Below are 22756 nucleotides of genomic sequence, written 5' to 3'. Positions count from 1 at the left end.
TCTAAGTACTTTTTTTTTTTTTCTCCATATTGATTACCTAAATTTCGATATACCTGGTCATCTTTTTGGCCCCTGCTGTTCACTTTCACGACCTGACCCAGAACAAGAACCCCCCCTTCCTCTCTCCCTACCGAACAATCCGCCCTCCGCCCATGCAATGAATCACAGAACGACGCTGCGCGTAATGCGCGCTCCGTCGGCTTCGACACTCCTTTGCGGCGGTTCAGTTCATTCGCCGTTCCTCTTCAGCGCGACAACAACAACGACGACGACCCCCTACCGCCGCCTCACAAGTTCCCTCACATCCGAAAAGTCACCCTCGGCACCCGTCCTGAACCCCAAGGTCAACCCTGTGGCCTCCTCCCGTCCTGCACCCCTCGAACTACCCGAGCGCCAGCCTGATCAGTCCAAGTTCTCTCACCTGTTCGCGCAAGCCAAGACGTACATCAAGTTCTACAAGAGCGGCCTCTCCGCCGTCTTCGCCAACAGGCGGCACATACAAGGCGTCATCGCCACCAAGAGCAAGACCGTCGAAGGCTTCCGCTCCCCCTCCGTCTTCACGCCGGGCCTGGTCCCTAAGGGTTTCAGCCGCGCAGACTGGGTCCTCCTCTGGCGTGTGCGTCACGATATCCTTCGCGTCCCGCTCTTCGGCGTCGTCTTGCTTATCTGTGGGGAATTTACCCCCCTCATCGTCATCTTTGTCGACGGCGTCGTGCCCTACACCTGTCGTCTCCCTCGCCAGCTCAACGCAAGCTTTGTGCAGGCTGAGGAGCGTCGGCACAAGTCGTTTGCGGATTTTGAGAGGGCCGCGCCTCAGGGTGCAATCCCTGGCACTGCTAGGGCGGCAGCGCGCAAGCATGTCCTGCGTAGCTTGCACCTTCCCGGCATGATGTGGGAAAAGGTTGGCTTCTTCCCGCCGGGCATGTGGGCGACCAAGGGCCGCCTGAGAATGGCGTTCCTGGAGGGCGACGACAAGTTGCTGCTGCGCGACGGCGGTGTTGCCGGGCTTGAGGAGCAGGAGGTGCGGATTGCGTGCACTGAGCGTGGCATTGACTGCATTGGTCGCGATGACGCGGAGCTGAGGAGTCTGTTGGACAAGTGGCTTCGCCTCACCGACGCAGAGGAGACTGCCGAGAGGAGGAAGCGTATGACAGTCATGTTGACGACAAGGTAAGATGTTCCCATCCCTGTGGCATACCCAATTGCTAATCTTTTTTACAGGACCGAGAACTGGCCCAAAAACAGAAACTTCACCCTCCCTGAGTGGCATCTCTGAGTGTCTTGGGGTCTTTTTCAGCATGTATGATACATTTATCTTGTGTGTGTGTGTGTGAATTGCAACGACTTACGGCAGTCCCTTTTTAGACACTCGTATCATGGCGAGTGCGGTTGCCGGGTCTGTACACTATTTATATTTTCATCGCGGCATGAGTAGAAAGGGTGGGCGCCAATAAAAAAAACACAGTATACGGCAGGGTTTTGGAAAAGGAATTACAGAGAATGGGTTCGGTCGCATATAGAACAAACTCCGTTCCGGACAGACAGCATACATCAAAGCCAAGATCCTCCCTTTTGTACTCTCGAGCGCAGTTTCTTGTTCCAGAATATGTGTGCGAAGGCTTAATGATTCATGCTGGTAAGTATTGATTCATGCGTGAGGTTGCCGGGTGCTTGTAGCAGCTGAATATGCTCTCTAATGTGAGTATATGGAGTAGCAGCCACAAGTGTGGGACAACCATTGTATTGGGGGGATTGTTCGCATGGGCATTATGAAAGATGTCGCCGTGTACATGGGTGAAAATTTAACTAGAACATGAAATAGCAGAGCACATATGGCAAGTGTGGGATAAGGCACTCATAAAACCAACCGCCTGCCAACTCATAGAAGTAGGCGTTCTACATAAGAACCGCATCTCCGTCACCGCAAAAAAAAAAAGCAAGCAGCTAGCTATCCACGCTCCATGATAGTAGGAAAGAGAAAAATGCCTCTTGCCAAGGCATGCATGTGTAAACACCCAATCTCACCTGACACTTGAATTACCCAGGTAAGTGACATATTGGCGTATGGTTGAGGGGAACGACCTTCATCTCGGCGGTGAGTACTATCGTCTTGAGGTCTTTATTCATGTTAACCTCTAAAGTAGCTCTACGGGAGAATGCAACTGCTACTGGTGTGATGATGTGTTGAAGCATCCATAGACTGCGAACGGCAAGATTGGCGGTCAGCACCGGTACTGGTACTCCATAGACCATGCTCACAAGATAAAGAGGGTATATCACAAAGTAGCGTTAAGAACCAAGTTCCAGAGTACACATCCTCTTGTCCATGTACTATAAGTGCCTATTCTTTGATAAACTCAGACATTCTCTCTACATCTGTGATTTTAGGTCCACCTCAATTCCCCCATAATCCTCCGCCGCAAAGGACGCCCTCTACACAGGCGCCCTGCCCAAGCCCAGACGTTGCTGTTGGCTAGGGAAAATGAATACTAAAACAAAATGCAGGATCCTAACTCCGTACCCTCTCCCAAAAAGAGCAATGCTATGCCTTACCTTTCTTCGCTAACGAGCCCGCTGTCTCTTCATCTAGTATAACCCGACCAAGAAAAAATCAAAGGAGGAATAAATCGAAGAAAGAAAAAACGCTAGGCCCATTCTTTGCATCATCCTTCATGCCATCTTTTGATCATCCCTCATTTGGCGTTGGCAGACTTGTTAGACTCCAGAGCGCCAGCGAGAGCCTTGGCCAAATCTTCCGTCTTGACCTGCACCATCCAGGTCTCGAAGCCGCTGCCTGTCTCATTCGAAGTTGTCAACTTGACATACTTCTTGTCAGACTTGTAGTCCTTGCCCGGAAGGACAGTCCTGTTCAAAACAACATGGCCACGAGGTTCAGCACGCAGAAGCATACGAACGGCACCCGTGGTCTTGTGCTTGAGCAGACGGAACGGACCGATACCCTTGGTAGACCAGGGGCTTTTGTTTTTGGGCTGGTCATCGCCACTGTCGTCCTCAGTTCCAGGCGGGACAAATTTCATAACCTTGGCCCGCACCTCATGTACAACGGTCTCATCTTCCTCGCCGGGGCCGCCCTCAGTCAGCTTGATCTGCTCATGGGGCTTGCCCTCGGTGTCATCGCCCTCGCCGCCATTGGCTGCGGCCGCCTTCTCAGGCTCTGCTGTAGGTTCAGGGGTTCCAGTTGCGGGTGTCGTTGCTAGGCTAGAGGCACCGCCAAAGTTGAAGGGTGAGTTGGTTCCGGTGGTCGAAGCACCGGCCGGAGGTTGCAAACCACCAAACATACCAGAGGGCTGCGCGGGCTTGGCGCCAAACATGTTGCTTGTGGCCGATGGGGTAGATGCTCCAAAAAGCGGCTTTTGGCCGGCAGGGGGAGCAGTGCTGCTCGTGGCGTTGGATGCACCGAAGTTAAAGGTGGGAGCCGAAGCAGCAGGAGCAGCAGGAGCAGCAGGAGCAGCAGGGGCGCCTCCGAACTGGAAGGGAGAGCTGCTTGGCTGAGCACTGGACGACGAACCACCGCCTCCAAACTGGAAGGATGTAGATCCGCCAGATGGCGCAGAAGATCCGCCGCCAAAATTGAATGATGGAGGCGCAGAGCTGGATGTTTCACCATTGGACGCAAAAGGGTTATTGAACGACTGGCCACCACCTGCACTAAAGGTGAAGGACGATCCGCCTCCAGAGCCGAAGCTCGGGGGGCCGCTGGCGCCACCATTGGTTTGAGGTGCAGACGAGCCTCCGAACGGGTTGGAAGGGGCTGCGCTCTGGGATGCTCCAAAAGTGAAGGAGGAGGTGGAGGGAGCCGGCGCGTTGAATTGCTTCTTGGCCGGGGGACCGTCCTGCTTCATAGGACTACCACCGAAGGGAGGGTTGGCAGCATCCGACTTCTGGGCGCCAAAGAGAGGGTTGGGTTCCGCTGGTTTATTGCCTCCGAAGCTGAACATGGGTGCCGCAGAGGCGGCGGGAGCGGGCTCTGGAGCCTTGGGGGCAGCAGCCTCGGCAGGCTTTGCGCCGAAAAGGTTCGAGGTGCCTGACGCAGGCGCATTGTTGCCGAAGAGCGAAGTGGACTGGAAGGGACTGGCAGTTCCCGAAGTGCTGGCGCCGAAAAGTGGCTTGGCTGGCTCAGCGACGGGAGTCGTCGACGCTTCTTGGGGCTTGTTCCCGCCGAAGAGAGTCGATGACTGCATAACGGCAGGCTTGTCCTGGTTGCCGAATAGGCTGGAAGGAGTGGTCGAAGCCTTGGCATCATCGGTCTTAGGAGCGGAGGCACCAAACGCGAAGGTTGGGGCAGCCGGCTTAGGCGCAGACTCGTCTTTCTTGGGCTCTTCAGAAGCCTTTGGCTGGAATCCAGCGGAAAATCCAGCGAAGGGAGATTTAGCAGGGGGCTTCGAGCTGTTCTCCTTGTCGGATTCAGCATCCGTATCAGGAGCGGAGCGCTTCGCGGGCTTGGATTGGTCCTCGGCCGGTTTGTCCTGCTTGGGGGCGCCAAACAGATTGGATGCAGGTGCGGCGGGCTTAGCACCGAACAAGGAGCTCGAGCCACTGTTGGTGGAAGCTCCAAAAAGATTGTTGCTAGCGGGGGCAGGGGCGGCGGCGTTGAACTTGATGGGTGTATTTGGGTTCCAGGTGGCATTGACGGGAGCCGGTGCAGACTCCTTGTCCGAAGTGGATGACGGATTGACGGCAGCAGGTGCCGGCTCGGCAGAGTCGGAGCGGAGAGGCTGGCCGTCATTTCCCTTGGTGACGCGGTCGAAGAGGCTCTTAGGTGTGGTCTCTCTAGCATCGGCGGACGAGACGCTGGAAGGGCCGGTAGTAACGCCGCTGGAGAAGAGTGGCTTCTTAGCAGCAAAGAGGTTAGAGGCAGGTTGAGCTAACGGCGTCTCGGCGCCACCACTAGCGGCAACGCTGGGCTCTGCCTCCTCCTCGGAATCGGTCTCACTTTCGCCGTCAGCCTCCACACCGCTGTTCTTCGCAGAACTATTGTCCGAGAGGTAGCCAAAGATGTTGCCTCCTTGAGGCGGCTTGAGACTTTCAAACACGGACTTCGCCGGCCCGCCATTGGCGGCCTGCGATGCAGCGGCAAACGGGTTAGGCTTGGCCTCTTGAGCCTTGGGTGCGGCTTTAGGAGTCGAGGCGGGGCCTTGGTTGTTGGCGATGCGCTCAAACATGCTCTTGGTGCTCGAAGGAGTTGATGTTGGCTTTTGAAGCTTGGATGGCTGGTTTTCGTCCGACTCATCAGCCACGGTTGCCTTTCTCTTGTTCTTAGCAGCCGGTGTGGCAGCAGGCTCTTCATCCTCTCGGTCGAAGGCACGTCTTTTGTTGTTCTTGTTGGGGGATGCGGTGGAAAGGGCTGTGTCCTTCGGAGTGAGCTGCTCTTCAGCCTTACGCTTAGAGCGAGTAGTTTGCCTTGAGGGGCTGGCATCGGCAGTTTCCTCCTCGGGCTCGGGGAGACCATGGGCGGCCCTCCACTTCTTCAGAACCTCGTCTGAAGGCTTAACGTTCTTGAATTCGTACAAGCCGTATCTGAGCATGATCAAGCTCCGGCTCTTTTCAAACTCCTTTGCGAAGTTCATAATGTTGAGCTTCCAATCCTTCTTGGCGAAAATTTCGTTAGCAGCGTATTTGAGACGGCGGAGGTCCAGAACGCAAAAGAGCTGACGTCGCTGAAGGTCATCGTATTCGGCGGGGACGAGATGGCCGAGGTACTGGTCAGCGTATACAGTACCCTTCGCTTCAAGCTCTGGAGGGATGTCTCGCGCGAGAGCTTCGCCCGAAAGCTCAGGAGGAGGAGAGGGAATGCGCATCTGGAACAGGTCGGTGGAGTTCGATTTGGAAGAAAGGCCTCGAGGGGTGGCCTGCGCAATGTTCTCGCGGTAGACTTTTTGCGAAGCCGGTGTTGCGCCAGGCGCGAAAACCTTTTTCATGGTGCTCGCGGGCAGGCTCGGGGTGAAGGAGGTAGCGGCCGGACTGGCGGCAATGGAGGATGAGCGGAAAAGGTTATGAGCGGTAGAGATTGTGCTCGTGTTGAGGTTGCTCGAAGGCAAGGGGTCGCGATTCAAAACCTTATGAGGAGCAGTCTGGGGAGTGCCGAGTCGCTTGTTGGGGTTCAAAGGCGAAGCTTGGTAGCTACGGTTTGCGAACTTGAGCGACGGGCGCGCCCGCGGGGTGCTATTTCTGTGATCCATAATGATGAGGACTGGCAAGGAACTCGGAGATAGGATTATAATTAGTCGTTGATGATGAAATTGGTGCCAGTCGGGTCGGTCCTAGATGGGCAGTCGCGTCTCGATTCACGCAGGATTCGCGGACAAAGCGACGGGTGCGTAATAGAAATCAGGCGCAACAGCGAGAAGCGACGGCGAATGGCGGGGGGAAAAAGTCGATAAAGTCACCTCAAAGGGGTGATAGAGGTTAACAGCAATGGAAGACAATAACGCAGCGATCAGAAAGCTGATCCTGGATGGCGCATCGAAGACGGCCGGTGTCTGGCTGAAGAGACCTCAGGAAGATTTTGGCTGGGTGATTTTTGGTGTGGCACGTCCTGGTGACGGGTAACGGGGCCAGCTATGAAAAAAGCAGGCCGCAGGGGGGGTGTAAAGCAGAACTAGCAAGGTGGGCCCACCTTTCTGCCGTCACCAGCCTCAGTCCTAAGGCAACCGCCTTTCAATTGGTTGTGACGATGAGAGACGAGGACTGGACGCGACTGGTTAATTTTCGGCGCTTCGATTTTTCCCAGAAGCTCTGCTCAGTGGATGGTCATGGCTGGTCGTCCTCCAAGCCAGGGGGAGGTGTTCTGCAGGTACGTAGCTTGTACTTTCCAACCAGAGTCCAGTTCACCTCGTGTCCTGCCTATCCGGAGTGTCTGTTGGCCCGCGCGTCTTTTCTGGCCTGCTTAGTAAGGAAGCTACCACCTCCATTTCCATGGCCGTCACACTGCAACAGTGTAACACACCAAACACACCCTCCTAGTCAGCTGCACTCCTGACTCTGTTGCATGTGCCTCGAGACAGTTGTAGTCATGATGGCTGATGCAAATGCGGCGCTGAAACCAGGGGAGGAGGGGGACGCGCCGTGGCCGCCATAACGAGTCTTGCGCCTACCAAAAGGGGTTCTTCTCAGTTCTTGGTAACAGCCATTTGACAGACAACCCCAAACATTCCCTGGATCTTGGCGGAGAGCGGTAGGCCAATAAGCGAATACCAGAAAGCCATGCTTCTGACAGATTTCTTGAGGTATTATGAATGAACAATCGAAGCGTGTGTATGATTCACACAAAGTGCTTTCCGGCCGTCGACGTGCTGATGAGGTCGGCGGCGTTGTCGGCCCTCTAGGCGTTGTGTCTGCTGACTCGGACCGGCAATAGTCGGGAATGCAACTAACTCATCTCCATCGTCGTCCCCCCGAGTGTCGACGGAAGCACGTGTCTCTAAACACGAGTATCCGGTACCCAGTTCGCATTGGCTGACTACGACGGACTGCATTCCCGCGTTTCTCGACGGTTTCGGTATTTATCTGGTCTTCAAGACCTGTGAAGCGATGTGACCTCATTCAATTAAGTTTTGGCAGAGATGCTCAGTTTTTGAATTTAGCCATGCGTCACCGGCTATTTTGCAGCAATCGAAGCACGAATAGCAGTTTGTCTCGCCTCGCATCATGAAAAATGGTAGTTACTTTGTCATATTCTCGTTTCCTATGAGCGCAAAATTGACGCCTTTCCGGGCCTACATAGTAGCGCCCTTTGGTATTCCAACCAGTAGGTTATGGTACAGGGTATTACCGACAACACTCAACGTCCACCATAGTTCGCTTACAACTTGGCCTTGGTCTGGGCCTTCTTCAGAATGGGCTCCATCTTGGTGGCCTTCATGACATCGCCCTTGATCTTAAGCTTGCCGGACATGAACATCTTCTGAGCATTAGCCTTGCCGAGGACAAGTTGGCCGAAGTCCTGGTCGGACAAGGACAGGGTAACTATAATTGACATGTTAGACAATAGTACCCAATTAGTTATCCCATCTAGACATACCGGTAGGCTTATCACCGAGGCCCTTGGCAACCTGGCCCTTGTTCTTGAGGTCGATGTGCCAGCTGTCGGTCTCACCAGCCTTGTTCTTCAGGGTGAAAGCGAAGATGGCGTTGCCCTGCTTAATAGCGTCCTTGCGGTCGGCCTCGCTGGAGTTCAAAGCCTCGTTGATGGCATCGAAAGCGGCCGAGGAGGGGAATTTGTCTGACAAGAAGCAAAAAAGACTGTCAGCAACAACCGAGGTAGAAAGGGAGTCGCTCATGTGCGCTTACCGTTGGCGAGACCCATTATGAAGGTGTGGATAATAGATACCAAGTGGTGGTGATTTGGGCTGGTTGGTTGGGTATTAGAGATGCACTGAATATGTTGACAGATCGCGAAAGATTACCGAAACGCGGGGGACGACCGAATACTTTAAATACTGGAAGATTGGTGACGGTTAAAGCCGTGCGCCGGAGGTTGGGGGAGGAATAATTGCTGGATGACGCTCAGTGTCGCATGTGAACCTCGGCGATTTAGCACGGCGTCATGTGCGCCAGAAGCAGAAGTGGGTACCCCACATCCAAACCCAGTAGTAATAGGACCCCGGCCATGGAAACTGCCCCGATCAACCTCGACTGCGGACCTGGGGGGGGACCGACCACCGCTTGACCATTACCATGTGCATTGGCAGAACCGCAAGAAAAACGCTAGTGTATATCGTCAGCGGGTTCCGCCATCCGGTAGCCAGTGCTAAAGGTGGCTTGGCTCTCAGTAACCGAACCAAGCATGGGCAAGTACCTACCCTAGGTATAAAGTACGGAGTAGGCAAAGACAGGCAGGCACTGGAACGAGGCGCGGCGCAACCATCCATTTCTGGATTCTGGAAACCTTCTGCCATTTCCATCCACGAATGACAGACGCCAAAAGAGGTAAAGAGGGAAGTCTCCAGTGTATACCGCAGCGGCCCTCTAGTTTAAATTTTCCACGCCTCCGTTTTTGACATTGGAGGTGTCCCTAACCGGCAGTATCCGATAATAACGATAATCATGAACCACTACCCTTATTCATGGAATCTCAATTGGCGTTCACACTTTTCAGGGCCGCCTGCAAAGCCACTTGGAAAGGCTCTAGGCCTTTAGCCCTCGTTTTTTTGACTTCAAAGGTGTCTCGTAAACACCGAGTCCCCTAAAGAAACACGCGAGAGAAGGTGGAAAGCCACAGAGACACTAACCAACCCGTCTTTGGCAGGACAGCAAACAACCAAGAAACAGGACACTGCGACGGTTTTGACATTCCATTTCCCCTCAGAAACAAGCTTCAGACGGCCGTCATTTGAACGAATCGTATCCGCATGCGCCTGATTCATGCTTGCACAGAAGGCACGCCACAATCTTACCATCTCTTTCCACCGATGACGCCCAGATGCGCTACTACACACCAGAAGTCGACTCAATGCCTAACACACAAGACTGACGGCAGCCGAGGGATAAAACATGAGGCTGGATGGAAGTGAACATCCAGATTCGTTCGATCGACCAAATTGGGCAGCCGCGACGAGAACGAGTCCGAGTGCGGTAATGCGTCACACAAAGACTCAGAACAAGAAAGCCAAATTAAGACAAAGGCAGCAAAGAATGCCTCGGCAGAGGACTAAAGAACATTGAAGTTGGCACGAGTTAACCGTCGTTCCATTCTGGCGGTTCGTCTGACACAAAACTCTGGGTGACCAACTCCAATTCGATGAGGCACGGCTTCTGCTATCTGATTCCACTCGCCATGACATGCAACCCCTGTCTTAACTCTAGGACGAGCACCTGCCTCGAATGCAGATCCTTTACGACGGCGCACGGTCTAGGCCGCGGCTTTTCAAGCGCCCGTATCTCGGAGATACGCCGCCAGCACGCCTCCCCAAGAGCCGCCATTGTCCCGGGCCACAACCTTCCAAACCTCACCGCCCGTCTGGTCGTACAAGAGGTTCGTGGAACTCTTGGAGTTCAAGCCAAACCAGTATGTTGATTTTGCGCCATTGGCAAAGGCTTGGTTCGTCATGCAGATGCCACCTGTGTTCTCACACTGGGGGTTCTGCCAAGCGTTGTCGTTCATCTTGTTAAAGAACGCCCACAACGCCGATCCGTGAATCACCACCTTTGAGCTGCCAGTCATGTAATGTCCCCAGCCCCGGTAGCATCGGTCGTTATTGCCCTCACCCTGAGCCGCGCAATTGCTGAAGTCCGGGTCGCCGTATGCCGATTTGACACTGCTCGGTTGTGTTAGCACTCGCGCCGGTCTCAGACGGGATATACACCGGACCGCCGGCGGGGTTGGGGCTACTTACGACCATGGAGCTGGCGCGCGCTGGGGTGTGCCCTCGCCTTGCCAATAACTCGATTCGCTGTGCTGCAACGAAATGTAAACATTCTGGGCATTGTGGAGGTTGTACTGATACAGGACGCAGTGCTCAAAGCTGGCTGCCACCAGCCACGTGGGCTTAGTGCTCTCGATGAGTGCGCCTCTGCCCACTGCAATGTTCTGCGCGGCCCCACCGTCGAGCGAGTGGTCTGCCACCCAGCCCCAAACGTTCTCGAGGTACGCAGATGCCGTTGATGTCACATGCAAAAGTGCAAAAGCAGCCTTGCAGGAGGCGGGGTTCAAGCCGCCGCAGTTGGTGTTGGTGAGAGAGTGCTTGGTGCCGCCGACACGGAATACACTGCTCCAGATACCAACGTCACCGGGCTTTGATCCGGCCATGTTCACCTGGACAAGGGTGGCGCCCTGAAGGACATCGGCAACTTCTACTGTGATATCGCTGATCTGAGCCACGCCGGTTTCGCCGGGGTTACCGACTTTGAGAACAGGTTGGGGGTCGTCAGGGTTCCACCACCGCGAGCCGATGCCGTTGAAAGTACTGAGCGTCTCACCAACCAGCCGTGTTCCAGGAGGAACATAGATGGTCTCTTGCGTAAGATAAATACCCTGAGGAACGAAGATAATCTTGCAGTTCTTGTACTTTTGGAGGATCGCGTTGATGTTGGGTCCGTCATTGTGCGAGTTGTCGCCGTAGACGGGATACTGAGGATCACCCTTCAAGCTGACGAACTGATCCAGTGCATACTTCTCGTACTGAGGTAGCGGCGCGGTGAAGTACCTGTCGCCGGACAGGAGCGCAGCCGGTCTTTCAATAGGGTATGTTGTGCCGCGCTGCAGGTTGTTCGAGTTCACGTACCCCAGAACCCACGTCTGGCCCGCCGGGACAGAACCCGAGCGCAAAGTCGAGCCATCCGTCGATCGGACCGCTGTGGTGCCGGTGGCCTGGAAGTTGTCGATGACGAGTGAGTTTTGGCCGTAGCCGGTCACGACAGTGTTGACGCCGGCTTGGCAGGTCTGCACCTTGGAGTCGACCAGAGATACAGAACCGGCTGTGCTGCGGCTCATGTCAATGCCGTACTGGCAATTGGCGAAGCTGGCGCCTTGGACGACGAGGACGTAGACGCTGTCCACCGAGATGCCGACGTTACAGCCATTGAAACTCAAGTTCTTGAACTGGTACTGCTGACCGTTCATTTTGATTCCAATGGCGCCTCCCTCGAATTGCTGGGTCTCGTCAGCTGTGTTACGCCCGAGGATGACGTAGTCAGACTTACACTGTCGCTAATCAAGATGCCGGAGCCGCCCGCCTTCATGGTGACACCGATATGGCTCGAGTAGTTGGGCATGCGGATTTTGACGTTGGTTAGGGAACAGCCCTGAGAGACAGACCAGTCGATGCCAACCGCCTGCACGCCCGTGCCAATCTCGTTGGTGTCGATAATGACGTTACGCACAGCCATGTAAAAGTTCTTGGTCGCAGACCCGTCGCCTTGGTGGGCATCGTAGCCGTTGATGACGGGTTGAGCGCCCAGCGCCGGATCGGCAATAAGCACGGGGGGTTTGAGAGGGTCACCGATGAGGTATGTCGAGACGAGCATCTGGATCGGCTTCTTGATGCGGTAGCGGCCGGGAGGGATATATACGTATGCCGGACGGGTGGTCACGGTGTTGCCTGTCCGGGTCCAAGCTGTTAAAGCATGAAGAGTTAGTTCTCCGAGATGTTTGATTCCCACTATCCGACTTGATGTGAATATACAACGCACCCTCAATGGCCCAGTTGAACGCATCCGACGAGTCCTTGACGCCGGTGTTGTCGGCCTGGTATTGCACGACTGTCCGGTAGTACTGAAACGTGGAATCCGTGCTCGTCGGTGCCGTGCCGTTGTGCCCGATGGCCGCGCGCCACCACGTCTGCGGGTTGCTCTCCACTGGCCCGTTGCATGTCTGCCGGGACTCTATGGTCCGTTCGACATCTTGCATATGCGGGTGTGCGGCGACGGCCCCGATACCGAGGGTCGCAAGGAGAGGAAGCAGCTTCATGACGGATGGATAGTCCTTATCAGAGAGCAAACTGCCTTAACATTACAAACCAGCTCAAGGGAGGATCAACATTATTTATATTAACATTGTCCCCCCCCATGGATGAAGGACGGCCTTCATTTCCAGCCCATGGACACCAGCGGGTTATCGATAGCCTATTCTAGCCTAGCCAGCCAGTTACAGCTAGCCCTACGTCGAGGGGGAACATGAAAAGAAAGAAGAAAGAAAAAAAAAAAAAAAGCGTTGCGGTCCCCCCCTGTTCGGGATATTGGCCCTTCTGCATGTGTCTGAATAATCGCCAGTCTACACTAGTACACCCCTGAGTTTCCGCTTCTTTTCCAGCTACCGCCGCAAGTACCAGTGATAAAATTGACCCATAGATCGCGGCCCGGGCTCCACAACCACCGAACGACCGGGTCCTCGTCTCGGAGCTGATGTGAGAGGATCGTAGACTGCACCTGCCGTTCCTCTGAAAGGCCAATTCTATTCGTTGTTCAGTAGCCAAAATCGAGTGGAACCCAATTGACGAAGGGCTATGGAAGGAGTATCAGCCGATTCGCGATATCTTCTCTTTTTCTTCATCAACTGACCGCGTTTGGTACAGTTTATTATTTTTTTTATTTATTTTTTTAGGCAGAAGGCATACTGGGGTGGTGCGTGTTTTTGTTCATTGCGGGGACCCGGTTTCTTGGCTGGACCTGGACCGGATCTGCACCTCCCTAGTTTGGCAAGGGTGCAAAATCGAAAATGGCTATTTTTATAAAGAGTGCTAGTTTAGAGTGTCATGCTATCCACGTGAGTGCGTTTTTTATTCCCAGTCATCGTGAAGGGTGAAGTTGCGGTCGGCTGTCATGGCTTGAGTCTGATAGGGTGTTGTCGGGGTAATCTTGGAGGGGCTGGCTGTTTAGAGAGTAAGAAAAAAAAGAGAGAGAGAAAGAAAACAGATGACCGTCCACGGGACCTGTCATCTCGATACCGCTTGGCGTTATCGGTTGTCTTGCTGCAGGTTGACCGGTTTTTTGCTGACACATTTGTGTCCGCTTTTGAATTGACGGACGTCAGTTTAGGGTTGCAATATTGTCTGGAGATGCGGTGGGCTAATTGTGTTTCGGGTGTCGTTCGTGCTGACTACATCGATAGACTACTGTGAGTTGTTTCTTGGCTGGCTGACGAGGTGATTAAGTTGACGGCAACATGTGGTTATTCGGCGACTACCCGGGTATCAAGATCATGTCCCATGAAGTGTGCCTCGGTCTACGAAACTATTTTTAGCATCTGAGTTTGAACCAGAGATCTAGATAGCTTTTTGTCGTGATGTTGGAAAATCAAGGTAGCGAGAGCGCTGGAGTGAAAGGAGGTTTTCAACAAGTTGATGTCCGGCATCCGGTTGGCGACTACTTTGGCTTTGTAGATTACCTAGATCTCACCAGCTTTTCCAGGCACTGCTTCACCACCACATACCCTTCATACGAACGGGTAAAAGGATTCCTCTCTCCCCAAGTTTACATTTATGCGCTTCCATTTGGGAAGAAAGATTCCATGGACAAAGAACATGTCAAGACCGTCACACTCGGCACATCACGCAAATTTTCTACAAATATTCACATCTCAGTTATTCCTTCTACACCTCACTACTTCAATTGCAGACCTTTCATTAATATCATGAAACTTTCTACAAAGATAAACGTAACAACGTCTGCATCTCCCTCAGAATTCCATATCTATCTGCTTACCGTTCTTTCCCTTGACACAGTCGAGTTGGGCTAGTGCTAATGTACTTTCACAAGATTCAGAAGTCTAACCCAATATTGACCGAACAAAAACAGCATGGCGTCTAAGAAATCAGCCAATCTAGTCATTGATATGCTCAAGCCATTACCATAAACGTCAACAACCCAGACGCTATTGATCCTGACGTTGGCTGGTTAGTCGCCAAACGTCACGCCATTTCCTCAGTATATCTCCAAACCGACTCAAGCCTCCGTGGGGTAGAAACCTAGGAGAGTCAATTCCTCACAACGCCGACTTGGAGCAGTGGAATTTTCCGTCGGAGAAGAAGACCGCTACGCAAACTACCGACCACATGCTCTTGGCACACGAAGCCACTCGTCCATACCCAAGGACCAAGGCCAGCTGGCCCCTCTGAGCGGCACAGGAAAACATCATCAGTCGCCGACCTAGTTTGCTTCCAATAATCTACCTCCCACGAGGCCGGCTGTCTCGAGTAACGACCATCCAAAGCCGGAGCTTCCTGTCCTATTGGAATCGAGATCTCCACGGACGTCTGACGATGCAATGACTGCTCCACCTGTTGAAGAATCTTGATGTCAGAACATTTTCAGGTTACTAGTAGTCTACATTTACGCTCCTGGTCAGTGCGCCAAAGCTGGCCGGAACCGGATAGTTCAAACGGCGATCAACCCAGACGGTTGACGACCACAAGGAGAAATGCCCCGTGGCAGGTTGACGGGTCTTGGCACGGGGCGGTCTCGGCTCCTGTGTAAGTCGCCCACCAAGCGACGACTGGCATTCGTCTGGATGTTCACATTTTGAGCGAGACCACTCACCCGGGCGACCGCTCTTGGAAGCGTCCCACGAGGGCTCACTTGGCACATTCCTGACGTCATGGCGACCTGAAGAATGATTCTGCCTTAATTACGGATACTGTATTGGCTATAATAGATACGAAATGCGGCGATGTGCCTCTGTTGTAAGGGTGAATCCGTGTGGTTCTCACACGTAAGCCCATGCGGGCGTCTTCCGTTGGCCTGCCACAACAAGCCTATCCGTTACCATCCGTTCTATCCTCCCCTCCATATCCCGCCATTTCTGGTCCTCATGTATTGATGCGTGCTGCGTGCAATTTCCCCCTTCGCTAATGCCTGCGATAAAAAAATGCAATCCCGGCTCAATCATGGTATCAATTGCTGTGTTTCCCTGAACGCCCCTTTTGGTAACTCGATGTAACGCCGTGAAAGATTGTGATGTGGATTTGTAGACAGTGAATAATAGTTCGCTCATTCTGAGAATGACCTTGAGAAATTTAGCTTCTCGTCACAGCTGGAGGTGGGCTCGCGACGGCTGGTGGTGTCGAAGACGTAGAGCCAGTTGCTGTGCCATAATCTGGTGGCAGGGAACCCCGGGCAGTTCCTGCCGCGGCACCGATGGGTGGCGGCGGGGGGATGGCGCCGGCCGCGGTGTGCTCAACATGAGCCATCTCGAAGCTGCCGTCTCGGGGAAGAGTCTGACCGGGCTTCGCTTTCGGTTCGTAGGCGGGCGGGGCCTCGCCGAACTCGTTCAAACCCTCATCGCTGCGGGTAGTCCACGCCCAACGACCATTACGAGATGAGCGTTGGCCTCCTTGCCTTTGGCGATTCGCCTCTAGATCGCGACGAGGCCATGGGCGCTGCAGACCGAGCTTGCGGAGACGGCGGCGGCGCTGGAACTGGACGAGTGTAGCGAGGATGCCAATGGCGAGGAAAACGATGAGCGGCGTAAGAATCCATGTATACGGCGTCGAAGATAAGCTATGCCCATCTCCACTGCTACCCAGGGAACTGCTATCCACTGAAGACATGATGTGCTGGTAGTATGTCGTAAGGAGAGGGAGACGACTGGTAAAAAAGAGAGAATGAATGAAGTTGACGAAATCGGGGATCCGCGGCGATGGATTGAAGTAGGCGTGGCAAATGGCAACAATGGGTGATTATCAGGGGGTGTTTGCCTGGTTTGTTCCAAAAGAAGCCTTTTTGTCTTGTTTGCTGGACTGCGGTTGGTGTTTAATTCTTGGGGCGAAAAGGAAAGACCCCTGGTGGTCGTATTGATTTGGATCGAATCACAGAGATGCGGAGCGAGGCAGGGAACGGATAGTGACAGTGTTGGTGATGCAAAGAACCGGACTGTTGGTCTCTCACGTCATCATAGCGTGGCTCGGTTTCTCGACTTCACTAGTGTCTTCTAGGGGTCCAGTAGCTCCGGTAGCTGTAGCGATATGGAGTGAACGGGAGGCGAGGGAGATGCGCAGCAGGGGCGGACGTCGGTCTTTTGGTGAAAACCGGTGGATGGGAGAGGCTGTTCGGAGAGTGCGGGTGTTTTGTGGTTGGTGGTTGGCAGAGCAAGGGGAAGCTTGCTTCCTATGATGTATCTCCTGGAGTCGGTCTGGTAGTTGCCACTCGCGTGCGGTGGGTAAGTCAGGCCCCAATTGTTTTCTTGAATTACAGGTCGACTTGTTGCAGATCTCGAGGGCCGGCCGAGTTGTTGTTTGACGTACAAGGGAGGGGAATGGAGCCAAGGAAAAGGAGAAAAAGAAAAGAGAGGGAGCAAAAAAAAAATAAAAAAGGAAGGAGTTAGAAAAGTTTGGGGAGGAGAAGTAGTGGCGGGGGAGATATTGGATATTTGGCTGCAAATGCCAAACAAGAGCGGAGGGCGAAGAGGGCGAAAGTGGATGTGAATTCCAACGGCAGGGATTGGAAGGAAGCACCCGAGAAGCGAACTAGGTTGTTACGGGATACTGAACAAACTGTAAAGTGCCGGGCTAGTTATCTTGAGACGGACAGGCTAGGCCAGATATCGTAGAGTTTGAAGAATGAATTGACGAGTTCGTATTCCAAGACTCCGGGCACGAGGAAGCCACTATTAATTACTAGTGTCCGGGAACCAAGGGCTAGCAACGATAGGAAAGCGTCGACAGCTTGCTAGGTTCTGGGGTTTGCGTGTGAACGTGCGCAAGTGCGAATGCGGACAGCTTCCGTATGCGATTGCGACAATATCACAGAAGATGTATCTGTAATGCAGAAAAAAGAGAGCCGAGGGATAACAAAATTCGGATGAAGACAGAAGAAGAAGGCGCAGTAAACGGCTCCCGAGGTAAACGAAAGCAACCGTGAGCTCAAGCAAAACAAGAAAATAAGAACGTGCTCTCCTCTAAGGCATGAGATGAGAGGAACCAGGATGAAGTGGACGACGGATTTGAAGAATGGGACGAAGACGATGCGATGGATGGGATGCTCTCGTCGATGGGTTTGGCGATTTGTCCCGACTTGCATGCCAGGGCCATCAGATATGAGGTTGTGTGCCAGAATGCCAGCAAGGGGCCACCCCGATTAGGACTGAGGTGATTTGTTCAGTGAGCCACTGTCGCATCTGCTCTGGGGGGCCCAGAAGAAACTCTAGACAATCAAATGAGACGGTCGACCAGGTGCCAATTCCTTCAGGGAAGAAGGGCTTGGCTTTTTCGGGGTTCGCACGTCATGAGTTGCACTAGCCGTGTCGTGTTTAGCAGCAACGTCCTCTGGAGGGATGAACTGGTCCACTAAACAACGAGCATCCACATCACCTTTTTTTTCTTTTTTTTTTTACTGGGAAGATATCAAATACCACCAACAAGGTTGATGCTGCTTGCGCTGCGTAATGAAGGGACGGGGAAGGAAGGGTACTTGCATGTGCAGCCTTGCATAGCGGCTCTGTGAAGTACCCACCTTCCCTTCACAAGTAATACTCTACGTGCCTAGGTAGGGCCTCTTACCAAACCCCGGCCTGAGCATCAAAATCAACAATCGCCGACTGTACGGAGCACACCGCGGCTGTTTCAGAAAGCCCTCGCTTCGTTCCAAGGCTACAGATTGCCAAACAAGCATACGGAAACAGAGGGAAAAGAAGGAAGGAGAGAGAGAGGGTGTGAGAGAAAATCCCTCCAAGCACCTTTTTCTACCAAGGAGCATTCCGCAGTTTCCTTGGCTCTCCAAGTAATTGTGGCTCGTTTTCAGACGCTGCAACTCAGAGAACCCACTCACGATGCTTTGTCCACGCATAACGAGAAGCTTCATAACCTCCTTTCTCGGCATTCAATACACATAAACCTGCGTGGAAACCGAATGCGAGGGATCTTTCATCACCTGAGTAGACGCAAATTACAGCAGCCATATTTCTCCATATAGGCTGCAGGTGATGACTTACGTTTCCACTTTCTGGGGTAGTCATCAGCGCACATCATACAAGGGAAATATATCTTCCCGGTGGGCGAACTTGTCCAGCTTCAAGCGCGTCAATGTCAGCTGCTCACGACCTTCTTCATCAAACTGACAACACCAGCTCCAGTCTCGCTGGTAAGCCAATGCTGAAATTAGCAAATGGGCACCTGCAGAAGGACACGGCGATTAATCAATCACTAAAAGGTGGCATTCAGATTAAGTGGAGTTGAGAATGGAGGGGCTAGAGAGGGTCCAGTACCCCTGGTGCTTCAGTGGTAGGTGGGGGTCAAGGGGTCGAGAATCCGCCCTTCCACTGGCTGCTCGCCCTCGGCTGGCGTTATTTGCAAATTGGCCCCCGTGCCAGGGTCAACTGTGAAAACGGTGGAGCCCGGCCTTTGCAGAGCCCAAACTTACCCCCAAGTGAGGCGCTTCTGCACTCAATCCCTGGCTGAGGTCAGCTTCCCTGCCTGAGGCCCCACACCCTGGCCTTGAAGCTTCCAAATCTCTTCGACGATCCGTTTCCCACCCACGTCAACCGCCAGACACGCAGTTACAGTTCGCGACACAAGCTCATCGGTGGCTCAGCAAACCGCACATGACCGCCGCCATACGCGACGCCGACCGCAGTACCCTAGCCTCCTTGTCGAATCCTGTTTTTCATTCCTTGCGAGAAGCCGCACCCGTTTGCAACTCTAACTCTATCCATTCACCCATCTCACTCTAGTCCCTTTCCTCCACTTCACATCCACCCATCATGCCACGCGCAATCAGAGGTAAGCATTGCTTCGTTGAACCGCAACCTTCGCTTGGAACTTGAGGCCTGCTCACACCCCGGTCTTCCCCAGGAGTGCTCATCGAGTGCGACCCCTCCATCAAGTCCATCATCGTCAACATCGACTCGGCGAACCACGACTACATCATCGAGGACCTCGACGATCAGCATGTTGTTGTCAAGGAGAACATGGTTGCTGCCCTCAAGAGACAGCTGGACGAGGTTGGTTCTTTCCAGGTGCACGCCTCTCGTTTATGTTGCATTCTATAATGCATTTGCACAATGGCTCGAAGGAATGGATCACTGATGAATCATCTATACAGAGATTGAAGGAGACGCAGCAGCCAGACGAGAGTTCAGACTCTGATTGATTGACTACCGATAAAGCCAATCGATTCGCACGACAGGTTCATCATTCTTTCCGGAACTCCCGGCTACTATCTACATCTCCCTTAGTCTCTCGCCTCACTGCCTCGTGCCCGTGGCGGTGCCAACCACCGCCATGATGCTTACATGACTACGCCCAGCTTGGCACAGAAGTACGATGATGCTCTGCGCTATGCTAGGGCGAGACGTAAACTTCTTGACGTATTGGCCCTACTTTACAAGAGTCAAACAAGGGCTAGGAGGTTCGCTAGGCATTCTAACCACAGGCCATGAGGAGTTATGTAGAAGCAGGACGCCTCCAAGGAAGTGTGTGCTGGTAGTATGTTTGCTGAAAAGAGCACTTGTAAATGTGCCTTAAAGTTTCGCAAACGTTGGCTTTGTCTTGGTCAACCCGGACGTCATCGCAGCCTTGAAATCACTCGACTGCAACATGGCTGCGTTCCATACACTGGTGTAACGCAAATCTTTAGAACCCCTTGTTAGCAACGGCCGTCTAGAAAGCATGGTGCTTTGTTTCGTCGGAAAACGGCAAGGCCACCGACGAGGAAATAGAATTTGAAAGAAATTGCTTACTCTCTGCAACCGAGTGATCCCTCGCGTGGTTCAACAGCTCCTTTGTGCCCTGCACCGCCACGGGGCTCTTGCTCGCAATGAAGCCCGCAAGCCGCAAACCGGCGTCGAGTGCCGCCGCCTTGTTCTCGTGAATCTGGCTGACGAAGCCTACGGCCAGCGCCTCCTCGCCCGAAAAGTCCCGCGCCGACAGGCAGACGTCCTTGACCCACGACGTGCTGCCCACGAGCTTGGGCAGCCGGCTCAGGGTGCCAATGTCGGCTGCCAGGCCAATGTCCACCTCCTTGACGGCGAAGCGCGTGTTCCGTGCACAAATGCGGACGTCTGCGCAGCACGAAATGTCGATTGCGATTCCGATGGAGATTCCGTGCAGAACACAGATTACGGCTGCGGTGAGAGTAAGCCAAGTGTTCCGCCATTTCCGCTCGTGCTCTTTTTTTTTTTTTTTTTTCCCTCCATATAGAACGAAACGAATTGGACCGAGGTACATTCAGAACAGCGGACACATGTGGAATGCGAATCCGGAAGAGGGGGTTCACATACGCTTCTCACACTTTTCTACCGCAGCAATAGCTTCCTGAAACTCAACGATGTGACGGCGCATGGTGGTCGCGAAGCGTGAAGGATCCACATCTCCGCCGATACTGCTCCCGAGAACGCCCTCGCTGGCAGACTGAACGTCGAGGCCGGCCGAAAAGGCGCGGTCTCCGGCACCGGAGAGAACTATGGCGCGGACGTCGGCATCGTGACTGAGGCGGTTGAAGAGGGCGCCGAACTCGCGCCACACGGGCTCTGAGAATGCGTTGAGCTTCTTTGGGCGGTTGATCTCGACGTGGACGACAAATTGTCCAGGTGTGGTGACGATGAAGTGCTCGTAGTTGTAATCTTTGAAAGTAGCCATTTTGGACGATGAAATCTGGCCTCCCCTGTGACAATGGGAACGATGGGTCGTAGTTGAGGGTGAAACGAAAAAGAAGAACAAAAAAGGGTTTGAGACGTTGACGTGGTAGTAGTTTGACTTTCGCAGAGACTGGGAATCTGAAGCTCAGGCAGATAAGCGTAAAGTGAGTTTTGTCTTTTTTTGAATTTCTGATTACCGGATGGCAGCTTTTGCGAGTGCGATGATTGTCGAAGCTGACCGAGTTGCCGAGGTATGTCACAGGTGTCCCCAATCAAGGGCCCCGCCTGATCTGGGGTAATTTTAGCGTGCCACCCGGGTGTGGCTAAGAAGCTGCATCTCTTTGCTTCTGAAATCTCCACACTAATGCACTATCTCTTCAACATTGCTCTCGGCCATCGTTAGCTTTGGTTTGTCAATGGAATGATGTTAGTCGCCGTATCTTTATCCATCGTGGACACACGTGGACGCATCATATTTGCTCCAGGGCGCATTACCTGCCTGCCTCAAGTAAGGGAAGATCACCGTTAGTCATCGTTGTCCCAGGGAGTGGTTCCTCATCTCATATTCGAATTAAAAGTTTTTTACAAGTTTTTCAAATCAGACAGGGCGAAACCAATGCCACGGACAGTTATCCTCAACGTATGTTCAGTCCGGCGAGTGAATCCAGAGTCATCCTTATATGGTGCTATAATCGACAAATGGACAACAGCGGAAGTACTTACTGAAGCAGGGCACGTGCTTTCAACGTCCTATTTTGTAAACTACCATGAGAGGCTGGGGATCGATGTTTGATTCAGTCGCAAAATAGATGGAGTATCTTACACTATATTATTTATCTTCTGGTCTCATAACATACCATCTGCGGCGCCGTACTTCTCTCTCAGAATTGAAGAGTTTGACAACGTTTCTCCTCAGCGGGGGAAGCTCACCATCTGACTCACACGCCGAAATTGGTAACTACGAATGACTCTTGGCCGAATCTCCCCTCCAATGATGTATCCGAATGTATACAAGCGAACAGGCCGATGAATTGGCCCGAATAGCTCATGTTGGGTGCATTATTAGTACGCTGCATCGGATGTCGGAGGGGGTCCGTCGGGATTGGAAAGATCGTCAAACATGGACAACTCGTCACAGGAAGCCTATTTTGTAGAAGGTATTTTGGCCCTTTCTCCGTGGGCCTACGCACTGCACTGGACCTGAAAACTTTCTGTCAATGCTTCTACAGCACCAGCTAGGTGCAGGTGCTGGTATGCAAGACAGACGGTGCGGCAGGTGTCACGTTGTGCAACTTCCACCAGCAGCAAGAGTAAGTTAAGGGGTGGTTACCAGGGTAAGAGCAAAGGTTTTCTTTGCGGGTGAGGTATTGTTGTAGTTGTATCTATCCTGAATCATGTTGAGGTTTGTACTTCATTTCATCCGAAAGCAACATCACTCCATCCTCCTCGGCTCCTTAGTTCCCTATCACTCGATGTCCCTCTGGTATTTTACACTGGTATCTCTAGTAAGAACTACATCGCCGGCTTTTCCATGAGGCTTTCTTTCTAGAACCCATGTCTCAGTCCGCCAGGACTCGGTCTCTGACTCCTCCGACAGAGGTTCAGCGCTTGACGGACCTCCATACAACGGCTAACAAACGTTCTGTCGTACGACGTTGCAATTCTGCCGAGTTACTAGGTAGGAAGTCTCAGATTCCAGGGTCTCTGTCTTCCGGCACACACCCATCCACT

The 22756-nt window shown here is 53.1% G+C and overlaps 8 protein-coding genes across 8 annotated transcripts; 3 read left to right on the top strand and 5 right to left on the bottom strand.

The window, feature by feature from the left end:
* Positions 1 to 157: 157 nt before the first annotated feature.
* Positions 158 to 1276, top strand: CTRU02_200471 (letm1-like protein; the record flags this gene model as incomplete). Its single annotated transcript, XM_036718477.1, has 2 exons — positions 158 to 1170; positions 1222 to 1276. 2 exons carry the CDS (start codon positions 158 to 160, stop codon positions 1274 to 1276), a joined length of 1068 nt encoding a protein of 355 aa, XP_036589477.1.
* Positions 1277 to 2693: 1417 nt separating this feature from the next.
* On the bottom strand, positions 2694 to 6200 carry CTRU02_200470 (RanBP1 domain-containing protein; the record flags this gene model as incomplete). Its single annotated transcript, XM_036718476.1, has 1 exon — positions 2694 to 6200. The coding sequence occupies one exon, from the start codon at positions 6198 to 6200 to the stop codon at positions 2694 to 2696; it is 3507 nt and encodes a 1168-aa protein (XP_036589476.1).
* A 1622-nt stretch (positions 6201 to 7822) lies between these two features.
* CTRU02_200469 (Fatty acid-binding protein) lies at positions 7823 to 8326 on the bottom strand (the record flags this gene model as incomplete). The annotated part of the gene is made up of 3 exons (XM_036718475.1): positions 7823 to 7986; positions 8042 to 8242; positions 8311 to 8326. The coding sequence occupies 3 exons, from the start codon at positions 8324 to 8326 to the stop codon at positions 7823 to 7825; spliced, it is 381 nt and encodes a 126-aa protein (XP_036589475.1).
* Positions 8327 to 9886: 1560 nt separating this feature from the next.
* On the bottom strand, positions 9887 to 12427 carry CTRU02_200468 (exo-beta-1,4-gluconase; the record flags this gene model as incomplete). Its single annotated transcript, XM_036718474.1, has 4 exons — positions 9887 to 10277; positions 10356 to 11611; positions 11662 to 12074; positions 12151 to 12427. The coding sequence occupies 4 exons, from the start codon at positions 12425 to 12427 to the stop codon at positions 9887 to 9889; spliced, it is 2337 nt and encodes a 778-aa protein (XP_036589474.1).
* A 3043-nt stretch (positions 12428 to 15470) lies between these two features.
* On the bottom strand, positions 15471 to 16004 carry CTRU02_200467 (uncharacterized protein; the record flags this gene model as incomplete). The annotated part of the gene is made up of 1 exon (XM_036718473.1): positions 15471 to 16004. The coding sequence occupies one exon, from the start codon at positions 16002 to 16004 to the stop codon at positions 15471 to 15473; it is 534 nt and encodes a 177-aa protein (XP_036589473.1).
* Positions 16005 to 18991: 2987 nt separating this feature from the next.
* Positions 18992 to 19120, top strand: CTRU02_200466 (uncharacterized protein; the record flags this gene model as incomplete). The annotated part of the gene is made up of 1 exon (XM_036718472.1): positions 18992 to 19120. The coding sequence occupies one exon, from the start codon at positions 18992 to 18994 to the stop codon at positions 19118 to 19120; it is 129 nt and encodes a 42-aa protein (XP_036589472.1).
* A 30-nt stretch (positions 19121 to 19150) lies between these two features.
* CTRU02_200465 (RNA polymerase II transcription factor b subunit 5) lies at positions 19151 to 19539 on the top strand (the record flags this gene model as incomplete). The annotated part of the gene is made up of 3 exons (XM_036718471.1): positions 19151 to 19169; positions 19242 to 19390; positions 19492 to 19539. The coding sequence occupies 3 exons, from the start codon at positions 19151 to 19153 to the stop codon at positions 19537 to 19539; spliced, it is 216 nt and encodes a 71-aa protein (XP_036589471.1).
* A 370-nt stretch (positions 19540 to 19909) lies between these two features.
* CTRU02_200464 (enoyl-hydratase isomerase family protein) lies at positions 19910 to 21026 on the bottom strand (the record flags this gene model as incomplete). The annotated part of the gene is made up of 3 exons (XM_070203696.1): positions 19910 to 20030; positions 20116 to 20512; positions 20669 to 21026. The coding sequence occupies 3 exons, from the start codon at positions 21024 to 21026 to the stop codon at positions 19910 to 19912; spliced, it is 876 nt and encodes a 291-aa protein (XP_070062278.1).
* Positions 21027 to 22756: the final 1730 nt, after the last annotated feature.

This window comes from Colletotrichum truncatum (genome assembly GCF_014235925.2).
Source record: "Colletotrichum truncatum strain CMES1059 chromosome Unknown Contig_0001, whole genome shotgun sequence".
Taxonomy (NCBI): domain Eukaryota; kingdom Fungi; phylum Ascomycota; class Sordariomycetes; order Glomerellales; family Glomerellaceae; genus Colletotrichum; species Colletotrichum truncatum.
The sequence above is the reverse complement of the archived record's forward strand: the minus strand, read 5'-3'. Positions and strand labels throughout refer to the sequence as shown.